The 11,725-nt window shown below is 44.5% G+C and overlaps 1 protein-coding gene and 1 long non-coding RNA gene across 4 annotated transcripts in view; one reads left to right on the top strand and one right to left on the bottom strand.

Annotated features, from left to right (window-relative positions):
• Nucleotides 1-202: 202 nt before the first annotated feature.
• Nucleotides 203-11,725, top strand: part of tns3 (tensin 3) — a 43,184-nt gene continuing 31,661 nt past the window's right edge. The window contains exons 1-3 of the mRNA XM_086128574.1: nt 203-515; nt 10,987-11,154; nt 11,353-11,403. Coding sequence (XP_085984700.1) covers nt 11,005-11,154; nt 11,353-11,403 — 201 coding nt within the window. The 5' untranslated portion in view covers nt 203-515; nt 10,987-11,004. The remainder of the gene's footprint in view (nt 516-10,986; nt 11,155-11,352; nt 11,404-11,725) is intronic.
• On the bottom strand, nt 787-7,125 carry LOC147194445 (uncharacterized). 3 transcript variants are annotated; one of them, XR_015102784.1, is made up of 4 exons: nt 5,530-7,125; nt 3,579-3,837; nt 3,375-3,498; nt 787-2,056 (listed from the first exon to the last, which is right to left on the bottom strand). It is a non-coding gene; the product is annotated as an uncharacterized LOC147194445 (long non-coding RNA). The 3 variants fall into 3 exon arrangements; XR_015102785.1 differs by having other exon boundaries at nt 3,579-3,731; XR_015102783.1 differs by having other exon boundaries at nt 3,579-7,125.

Genomic DNA, 11,725 nt, shown 5'->3' with positions numbered 1-11,725 from the left:
ATAAAGTATCAATTCATTTCCAGCCTGGTCTCCACATTGGAGGATTTAGGAATGGGGGAAGGCGGCGGCGTCCTGTTGGGAGGGTGTCTGGAGGAAATGTGCGTGTGAACAAACGGACAGAGTTTGGGGGAGGAGGCTGGGAGGGGGGCAGGCCTGGATTGGGAGGCGCGGGGAACCGGAGGAAGACGGCCCCATCCGAGCAGTGGGAGGACCATCCTCATGCCAGGACTTGCTGCTTCTGCAGCGCGCAGCTTCGACTGGAGGAAAGTGCGCCGAGGTAACGAGTGGCGGCTTCAGCGCCACTCCGCAAGGATCGCCCCTCAACGCCCTTCTCAATCTTGAATTCCCTCCCGATCGTCCAAAAGCGAGGCTGTAATGAGTGAGCTCCATGACGGGCTGAGGGTTCTGTGACCTCAAACCTTCGCCACTTTCTCAGCCCTTTCTGCATCTCTGACTGACTAAGAGGGGGAGGCAAAGCAGGACTCACAAAAAGTGCTTCCACGCAGTCTGCAAAGGTAAGGCTGAACTTTCCTCTTGTTTCTTCGCCTTTACACAGTCAATCATTACCAGCTGCAGGGAGGATTTGAACCTCTGCCTGCTCACAAGGTAATAGTGGAGCACAGTGGATCTTTTTTTTTTTTTTTTTTTTTTTGCCGCCACCCCACAAACTCGTTTTATTGGGCTTGCAAAAGCAAAACAGAACGTTTCACACCGTATTTACGTTGGACCTGCGTCCTACACTCACTCGATTGTGTGTGTTGTGTTTGTGTGTGTGTGTGTGTGCGCGCGTGTGTGTTCGTCCACAACTTTCAACAGGAGTCTGAGGACAGAGAAAGGAGTCATTCAAACTGAGCACACTATGTGAAAGTTTATTTTTGTACTTGTTATTGGAAGTTATGCCGGTCAACCTGACCTGTTAAAGAAGTGGTGGGAAACCTGAGGCTCGTGGGCCATATACAAGCCCTTGGGAGCATTCGGCCCTTCGATATGTTATAATACGAAAAGCACATCAAACCTACACTGAACAAAAAAAAATAATTGGGTGAATCAAAATTTCAAGGCGACAAATTTAAGATAAGAAAACCTTTATTGGTCTCGCAATGGAGAAATTCCCAATTCACAGCAGCAAAGTTATGAAAGGAAGAAGTAGAACAACAAAATCCTTTCATAAAGGAAAGAAATTTTAAAACTAACATTTTAAATTAGGCAGTTTCACGAAATATTTTAAGTTATGTTGTTGTGAAAATTGGAAAGCTCCTGCATTTCAGAAGTTTGCAGAACTGTTGTCCCTTTTATTGTTGCCCCAACTGACAAATATTAGGAAAAAATACTTCAGGAACAAACAACTTGCTTACTTAGCTAAATTAACAACGTTCCCATAAATGTCTATAACTTTTATTTTAAAAAGACCAGATGTGGTTTTTATGATTTATCACAGAAACTGTAACAAAAAAGCCTCAAAATATCAAACGATGAAATTCTTAAAAAACATAATGTTTTAAGTTGCTGCATTAATTTTTTTTTCTCCTGGTACATTTTGCATTGCTTCCGAAAACTGAAAAAAAAAATGTGTTTGGAGACATAATAGAGTGGTAATAGACATCGGTTAGTTTGGCGAAGGTTCTCTGCTCCGTTTCCATTCTCAGCCGTCATCTTTTTCACAGCAGTATAACTTGTACTAAAACTGAAGAAAAAGATTCCCCATGGCAGTGTTAAAGTGTGTTCCTCCATGACTTTTGCGATGGTTCCTGGCTTCGGTGTGATATGGCGCAGCTCATAATGTGAAACACATGCTGCCATTATTGTGGATGACTTTAGCCGGGAGTCTTTTCCGAGCACCAAAAAAGGAACAAGGCTCTCTTTTTTTTGTGAGTGTCAGTGTTTACTCGGATCTATTGGTAGATTGTCTTTGGAGCACACATCCGCTATGTTGTGAGAGCAGCCTTAGGGTGGCCATCATTTTGACGCCATATACCAGCCCACTTCCATCACAAGAGCAGTGGCGGCGGCGATCCTCTCCTCTTCACCTCGAGTTTATCACTCGTTGGCCTTTCCCCTGCACGGAAGGTCAATTGACCCACATGCTTCCATCTGCACCCTCCTCGCGCATCATTCTTCTAAGGCAGCCTTCTTTCAACATGAAGTACACGCCCGGCAAAACGGGATAAACACTTTTGAAACTGCCAATTATGGCTTTTGTTGCTGGTTTTGTTTGGAAGTCGGAAAAATGTGAACGGTGCATGTCCGCAAAAGGTAAACAAATGTGTCGAACAAGCACAACCCTTATTTTGTGATGAGGCAACGTGCGTTCGGCAAAGGGAGTTGCCGCCACTTGGCTGCCATGTGTAAGCCATTAAAGTGAGAGGAAGGACCAAGAAATGCTTGAGATGAACATAGAGTGAGAGTGGGAATGAAATCCATTTTGGGACACATTCCACCATGACTTTGGGATAGGAACGGATAATGAGGGAGTACTTTAACAGCCTTCAGGCTGCGTTTTTTTTTTTTTTTTTTTGTTCTCACAAAGTGAGGCTTGTGTTGTTTTTCTTCCCTTCTGTTCACATGTAAAAGTGTGACAAATACATGTTAGCCTTCTAGCGTTACCCTATAAACTTGCTAAAAATGTAAACTCCAAATCTGTGGCTTTTTTTTTTTTTTTTTTACAGTTTTGTTAGCTTCAAATGGGTGTCATAGCCACAGTGTGAGCCTGCCTGAAGACACGACAGGAAAAGGCAGGACCTAATTCTGGCCTTATAATGATTCTATTATGTCACCGTGAACATGTTTTCCTGCAGTTTGAGGCAAAGGCTCCTGCCAAGTATGAAGAAATTTACATGAGCGATGGTATCACTGCCGGTATTTGATTTGAACCAACAGGAGTCAAGAAACTCAAGTAGGGTTTGATCATGTGGAACAATAATCACGCAGACATATGAAAGCAATCTAAGATTTTCCTACCCCCCATTTTTTATTTTTTATGTTTGTTTGTTTTCTTGGGTGTTGGGTACACACCGTTGTTGTGGTTGTCATGTTGAAGCCTAACAAGTGTTTTGGGGGTTTAAACTGACCATGCTGTTGAAATTCAGTCGAAAAAGAGCCAACTGATTCGATTGCCTGGAATGAATTAATGATGACTGTAAATTGGAAACAAAATGGCTTCATCCATGTTAAGACAAACTGCACCAGGCAGTAATTTTGTCTCAACACAACACTTGTTCATTGTTTTTTGTATCACAGCTATTTAAGTGGCTATTTGATTTCAACTCTTGTACCGCTGGAATGTACACAAAAAGCGATTTCAACCATCAGTAGGCCGACTGATTTTGTCAACGCGAGCAAGATACTCCAGGAAAAACAAAGGTGTTTTGACTGACCTTCTAAGTGAATGGTGAACTTGAGATGAACATGCCATGACTGACTATGACAGGGGGTAGGGAACGCCGGTTCCTCGAGAGCCATATCGTGCCTCTTTTGGATCCTCTGCCGACTCCAACACACCTGATTCAATTGTTCATGATTGTTTCAGGGCTCGCGAAGCTTGCTGATGAGCTGATGTTTGTCATGGTACCAAGACTGACCTGTGACCTGTGTGACCTGTGCCACAGGGCAACCAGACTGGTGGAAATTACTTCAAGTAGTTGTGCTCTGCGACTGACTGGCAACCGGTTCAGGGTGTAGTCTGCCTTCTGTCTGATGTCAGCCGGGATAACCTCCGGCAACTCTCCACGGCCCTGTTCGGGATAAGCAATGTTGAAAATGGATGGATGGACAATTGAGGAGGGTCTAGGTAGAATCCCATTCATCTGGGTCACGGTCATTGAATCGAGGCAACTGGACCTAACAAACAAGAAGAGTCCTGTTGCCTCAGTTCAGGTTTTGCAGAAGGAAGAGTAGTAATAGTAGAAGTAGTAAGTATTGGAAGAAGAGAGTTGTTCTCCGAAAGCATTGTACGCCGAGGGCTGCAGATGTTGACCCAGTTCAACATTTTTTTTCCTTTTAAAGTCACTCACTAGATTTGACTGTTTAGAATATTGCATTTATTATTCCCGATTTTTAAGAAAAACAGCCTTACGGATATATTTGTTCTGTTGTTTGTGTGTGTGAATGTATTTTGGGCAGTAAAAAGTAGCCATCCGACGACTTCCTGCTCCTCCCACGCCGACACTCCCATGTAAGGACGAGCCGTTTATACCCTTAAAAAACACCGTACCGTTCAATCAAATTCCCATGTTGTCCATCATGCGACAATACGTCTGTAAGTTTAGAGTTTGCGAGGTGCCTCAGATGATCTAGAACCATACTTAACCTCGTGCTTACACTGGAACTACTTTATGGAATAGAACAGGGAGGTCAATGGTTTCTGTTTAAAATATGATGTTAACGTAAAAAAAAAAAACATTACTCCATGTGTGGAGTGTGGTGTCCAGTTTTATTGGCAACAACTACGCATTAAAATAAATCGCTTTTTTTCCCCATGCTAGTTGTACCCACTATCTTTTTTTTTGTCGTACTCTTGAGTGCGAGTCAGCAGGATTTAAAAGGCATGCAGTTTAGCAGCTGGCATTTCCTACTTTGTATTTTGCAAAGCGAAAGTTGATCAGTTGATGGTGTCCACCACTGTGCTTCAAAAGTAGCGATCGCGCATGACGGCCATTGTTGCCATTTTCTATGTATGATAGGTCATTCGTACCATTTTTTCAATGATTTTTTTTTTTCATTTTGGATTTGAGCCATCATGTGCTCACAATGTCAGCACGGCGTCCAACCGATATAGCTCACATTAAAGCCTAACAAGTGTATTTGATTCCACAATATGTCAGCTTGCTTGGAGTTCCAATGATTGAAGTAGTGGGGTGGGGTGGGAGGGGGGGGGGTAGGAAAACCTTAGATTGCTTTCATATGTCTGCAGGCATGACGTTTGCGGTGCAATTGTAGTTTTCTTTAATTGGGCTAAAAAGCGCTGCATGACTCACAAATGGGCAACATGTAGCCCTCGGTCGATTGCTTATATGGTAAAACTAGATGTCTTTCGGAGGGTTGGGATAACGGACTTGGCCTCCTTTGCTATGGCATATTTAGATCCAGTTTTGCCAAAGTGGTTGGGTTAAAAAGCTTGCAGGTCCATTTTGTGGGGTTTGCATATAATGCTGTAAGCTCAAGGCAGATTTACTTGGTGAATGTTTATTTGCTTCATGTTCGTCCAATAAACGCCTGCCCTGTTCGTTACCATTTGCGAATGCGCAGCATACAGTACGTGCCAAGGTTACTCAATTTGCTATGGTGTTCTTATGCTGGAGTGGCGGCATCACCATCATTTGTACATAAATCCAAATGCACTTGAGTCTCTCACTGACCTATATTCACGCGGTAGGAAATTCAGAAGTACAGTCAAAATTTGTAGGAAAAGCACTTCTACGTCATAAACAACAAACAAAGAAATGAAAAACTATACTGTCCATACCCGAGTGTCGGATCTTTTGTGTCGTGGAACACCATAACCTGATGTCACTGAGAATGCAAGTTGCTCACCGTTCGTAACCTCACATATCCATCCGTCACAAGGGTCGCTGGAGGGGGTGCTGGAGCCGTCTTCGGGCAGTAGGCGGGACATAGCCTGAACCGGTTGCCAGCCAATCGCAGGACACACTAAGATGAACAACCATCCGCGCTCACACTCACACCTAGGGACAATTTAGAATGTTTAATCAGCTTGCCATGCATGTTTTTGGAATGTGGGAGGAAACCGGAGTACCTGGAGAAAAGCCACACAGGCACGGGGAGAACATGCAAACTCCACACAGGAAGGCCAGAGCCGGGATCGAACCCACGACCTCTGCACTGAGGCCAATGCGCGAGCCACCGGGCCGCCTAACCTCATATTTTTAAAGTAAATACTAGCATGGAAAATGTGTCGGGACTATTGTAAATGGGGAATCCCCTTTATTATACTAACTTACAAAAGTGCTGCTTCAATAATGAAAATAAAAGCCTCACTGGATTCCATTCGAACCCAATTCATGACTGACGCATTAACGTGAAGTGTTTCTTCATGCGTTCAGCTTGTTTCCCTCATCTTCCTCCATGACTCCTTTTTTTTTTTTTTTTAAACAAGAATGTAGAAACAATCTGCTGAACTGATGACCACATTGCCATCAGTGATGGAAAACACAGCCCGGGAGCTTGTCGACGCATGTAGCAAGCGGGAAAATCAGACACAAACAAACGTCTGCGCGATTCAACCCAGTCTCATTCATTGGGACAGCCAAGTATGCAAAGTTCTTGCCAACTGTTGTCATCACGATGAACTCTCAAAAATGAAAAACATCGGCCGTGATTCAACCCGTATTGCCAAAGTTTTGGAATCCAAACGTTCCGCTCACGTTGGCAGCTGCGTGTGTGGTAGATTATTCCGTAATAAATTGCCGGCCAGATGAAAGGGTGGCGCCCTTGACAAGAGGTTTGTTTACGCGAACACTTTTTTGCAGCCCTTTGCTTCCCTTTCCGAAATGTTTTACTCTTTTGTATGTATGTAGTGAGGATCAAGAGCCCACCTAGTCCAAACTCTTACCTGCAGGGTAAGAGCTATGTGTGCGAGACACACCCTAATCCCCCAAACATCCTGACCTTAATAAACCTGTCGCAGCTTGTTCAGAGCAGACCTGATCAACATTTGTTGTTATTTTATTCGGGGTTTTTTTTTGGTTTGTCAGTGTTGCAAGGACCTCTTCCGAGCCTGGATCCTTCGCCAGGCCAGCTCTCGGAGTGCCATGTGCATCCTTAAGATTTGAGCTCCTTGGCAAAGCTTAGTCTACCTTTGTGACCTAATCTTGTGCCTCATACCAGAACAAAAGCAGTCAGAGCTAATTAAAGAGCAATTATCTTGAGTGCGTGCCGGGGCAAGTGCTCCTGTCGGTTTGGCTGATGAATGAGAGACGTGGTCTTGGATAAAGCTGAAAGCTTGAGGCAGGGCTGCACATAACGGTTCGCTGTGGAACGGGTAAGCCTCAGTACTGTAAATGTATGGCATTTTACAATTGATTTTCTTAGGGCGGGCGGCCTGGTGGTCCAGTGGTTAGCGCGTCGACCTCACAGTGCAGAGGTACCGGGTTCAATTCCAGCTCTGTGTGGAGTTTGCATGGGGCCTGCGTGGGTTTTCTCCGGGTACTCCGGTTTCGTCCCACATTCCAAAAAGATGCATGGCAGGTTGATTGAACACTCTAAATTGTCCCCAGGTGTGAGTGTGAGCACGGATGCTTGTTTGTCTCTGTGTGCCCTGCGATTGGCTGGCAACCGGTTCAGGGCGTCCCCCGCCGACTGTCCGAAGACAGCTGGGATTGGCTCCAGCACCCCCCTCCCCCCCCCCGCGACGTTTGTGAGGATTAAGCGGATCAGAAAATGGATGGATGGATTTTCTTATGGCTTAGTGACACAATAGCTTGCTGATGCTTTTTTTTTTCAATTGTGGGTGGTAAACGAACGAGATGGATGAATCTGGAAGCTTGAGAGGTGGTTGTCGAGACATTGTGTTATCGCGGTCAGGGTCGTCTACGCTCATCTTGTCTTTGTGGGTTGGCAGTAGCTAACGGAGTCGTTTGTCAAGACTTCGGCTTGATTGTAGTCATGTCTTGATGGAGAGTGCGTGACTTTGCTGCAACCAGCGGAGCTGCATTTGATTCAGTTACATTATGACGTTGACAGCGAAACATGAGCTCAGAACTTTCAAAGAGAGTGACATAAATAATACAGCGTTAACTAAAATTAGTTCCCACAGTTTAGCCTTTCCCGAAATTTGGAGGTTGAGTTGAGTATACCGATGTTGTTATTATTGAAAAACAAAAGGTCCTCCTTCATTTTTAGACCACGAATCACCTCTGATTGAATTTTCGCACCCCTCTCCGTTCAATTTTTATGTTGATTTTGGGTGAAATATTTAATGTCATATTGGTTTATGGGGACAATTAGCAATGTCATTGTGTAATGATGATATCAGACTATCCATCCATCCATTTTCCAATCAACTTAATCCTCACAAGGGTCACAGAGTGCGCTAGAGCCTATCCCAGCCGTCTTCGAGCAGTAGGCGGGGGACACCCTAAACTGGTTGCCAGCCAATCGCAGGGCACACATGGGCACTCACACTGAGGGACAATTTAGAGTGTTCAGTCAGCCTGCCATGCATGTTTTCGGAATGTCGGAGGAAACCGGAGTACCCAGAGAAAATCCACGCAGCCACGGGGGAGAAGATGCAAAGTTCACACAGGGAGGCTGGAGAACCCTGCACCTCGGCACTGTGAGGTCAACGCGCTAACCACCGGACCGCCAGGCCGCCAGACTATCCATTTAACCGTAATAATTTAATTTTGTTTGGGAATCATTGTGGATAGCGCAAATGTCTATTCCTAGCTCATGGATTTTGAGAAACCTCCGCTTTGGTATTTGGCACATTCTGGAGAGCTGCAAAGGCCTCGAGGAAAACAGAAAGACGTGGATTTCTTTTTGGTGGCCTCATTTTCTTCTAGTTTCAGGCATGTGCAGTAGGTGTGCAATCTACAGTATACACTCCGTGTGACTGTCGGTGTGGAATTTGCCTCCAACCTTAAGCAACCTTTCTTTTGAAATCATTCTGCATCTCATTGACACACCAAATAAACAAAGACTTTCACAACAGTGGGTCGCACAGAGGTTAAGTGTTGGTTAGATTCCAATCTAATCTTCAGTTAGCAAAGCACTTTGACACATCCAAAAAGTACAAAGATCCCCCCCCCCCCCCCCAACCCCCATCCCTGCCCTGAAGATAGGTGGACACTCTCTGCTGGCCGGCCTGTTCATTCATTTGCCATTAGTCCAAAAAATGTTTCCAACAGAGTCTCAAGGGAAATCGACTAACCCTGGCATTTGTTTCAGCAATCCCCCAAGGACCTCTCGGCCAGGCTTTCATGCACACTCACTGAACGCCCGGCTCCGTTTCCCCGAGCGATGACCTCTTCAGACACATGGCCTCTTTCATTCCGCTCGGCTGAAACATCCCCGCTCCATGGCTCCCTCTCGGGCCCCCTTCAAAGTGTTGGGATGTAGCCTGCAGGCTTTTCACAATTGACACATTCAGACGCGTTCTTGACTGTCAATAGTTTAAATCACAGTTAGCAATCAGAGGGTCATATGAGAAGGATGATAATATGATTTCACCTCTTTTAGAAATATGAAACTCTTTGCGTGCTTATGTTTGGATCAAGTCCCAATCGTCCTTTGAGCAAGATATGTCGCTGGTGCCAATGGGTTCATTATTTATTCTTGGTCATGAAATCTTGGAAATAGTAGACGTGGACCAGCCATTTCAAAGCACACTAAATAACTTTTTGTGTGTGTGAACTCAGCATCGGCGGAACCCTTGCATTTCTTCAAACCGAAACTTTTGAAGAAGCCAACAAAACTGCATGTTTGTTGAGCCATTAACAAAAATTTGCAGTCACACTCATAATATGAGGAATTTCAAGTCTTGGGTGAACCTCACATCAATGTTTTGGTAATGTGGGAGGAAGCCGGAGAGCCTAAAGAAAACTTATTCAAGCATGTGGAGAACATCAAAACACCACAAAGGAGGTTTTAAGATTTGTTGACTACAAGGCAGATAGACGTACTACCTCGCCACCACTGTACTGCTATTACTGTCAATCAAGGAAAATCAGACCGCCCACACTGGAAAACATTTTGACTTCGACCCACCTCGACATAATCTCAGGCCCTCTCACATGAAACCAAAATCCTCTGGAGTTGTCGGTTAGAGATTTTTTTAAACAATTTTTAGGAAATGAGGACAGAGATAAGGGCCGTGCGCCGGGAAGCTGTTAATACAATAAAAAAATGAATCTCGGCTGACAGGTGTTTCCTTCACACTGGATAAAGGGAAAACTGTTTGTTTTGTACAACTTGTGAAAGGTATTTTTGGCCAGGACTTTGTCTGGCCAAGGTCCTGTCATCCATGAATTAAGTCGACAGGCTTTGAGCCTTGTCATGAGCTCAGTACAGCCCGCCATCCACTGAGGCCAACGTGTTTCAGTTACAGTGGTAGCTCTACTTACGAATGTCTCTTCATACGAAATTTTCAAGTTACGAAACGCCTCAACAGGAAAATATTGTAATAAGATATCACTTCTGAGAGAGAACATGAACTAAAGAGGGCAAAAAATCATGAGGAGGAAGTTGAAAGTTAAATGGCCATCATTTTTATTCTTTACTGTATTCTTTGTTTTTTACATTATGCACAACTCTCATTTATTGTGCAATAATCTCATTGTAACACGTATTTGTTACATATTTTGACGCATTTTTATGCAGAAAACATTTATGTCTGAATTTGGGGAGGGGGCGGGGGGACTTGGAACGGATTAGGGCATTTACATGGAAAGCGTGTCTCAACTTACATTTTCTAGATACTAAATTTCTTCCACAACCAATTGATTTCGTAAGTAGAGCTACCACTGTATATATTTTCTGTCATCTAATAGAAGATCATTTGTTTGTTCTGTCTAGCACTGTCCGTCGTCGGCATAGATATGGTAATTGAATAAAGATATATTCATTTTTGCAAAGAAAATCATTTTTGGAGCAATTGAGTGAAACGGGATCATTTGCCGCAACACGCCTCCAAGAGCTCTCACACGGCACACTCATGCACCCCGGGCAGTCTGGTTGAGAATCACTGGCAGAGATAAGTGCTTTTAATCTTTTCAAATAAACAAGCCGATGCTTTGCTCATTCGTGGCGCTAAGCTGACGACCGTTACTGTGCAAACACTCTCCACGCTATCTGCTTTTTGAGGTCCTTCTCCATGTATATCGGTGGAAAACTCGGACACAATGACAAGCACGGACCGCTGAGGACTTTGCCCATCAAATATTGACTCGGGCAAAGTCACCTGTCGCAAGTGGCGATGGTGTGAAGTGGCTTGAAGGCCCTGACTCACCGGTATCGTTCCTTTTGTGACAGGAGAGTCCCGCATTCAGCATGGAGGAGGGATACGAGCTGGACCTGACATACATCACGGAGCGCATCATCGCAGTGTCCTTCCCGCGGGGATGCCTGGAAGAGATCTACGCTCACAACCTGAAGGATGTTACACGAATGCTCAAGTCCAAGCACGCAGACAATTACCTCGTCAGTATAACGCACGCCTACAGTCTGTTGTCGCCGTTGTGGCCTCGGGGTCAAAGTGCGCACACTGCATCGATGTCACTCTTGCATGAATGTTGACCAAGTACTGATTTTTTTTTTAATGCTGAGCTCATTCACTATTTAGAGAATCGATGTCCAAAAAGAACATGCAGATTGACTCACTGCCTGTGTTTTCCACAGATTATCAACCTGTCGGAGAAAAGACATGACCTGTCAAGAATGAATCCAAAGGTAGATTTTTGAGACCACGGTAGGCCCGGATTTGCCGTACATCATACGTGATGCCGTTTTTTAGGTTGCTAAAAGCGCATGAAGAACATGTTCATGCAGTGGCCCAAGAATACGTCGGTTGGCGCCATCATGACTGTTAATGCGATTGTTTTATATTTATCATCTATGTGTTTCTCAGACAAATATTCGCCTTAATGATGACTTTTTTTCTCGCACGTTCCAACTTTTGTACTAATTTGTGTTGCTGTCGGAATGGAACGTCAACCGAGGTCCTGCCGTGTCTGAAATAAAATCAAGCTAGATCAACAGAACGTGCATATTT

Source organism: Hippocampus guttulatus, chromosome 14 (genome assembly GCF_054856545.1).
Source record: "Hippocampus guttulatus isolate MCC_2025c chromosome 14, RoL_Hgut_1.0, whole genome shotgun sequence".
Lineage (NCBI taxonomy): Eukaryota > Metazoa > Chordata > Actinopteri > Syngnathiformes > Syngnathidae > Hippocampus > Hippocampus guttulatus.
Note: the sequence above shows the minus strand (reverse complement) of the source record. Positions and strands in the feature narration are given on the sequence as shown.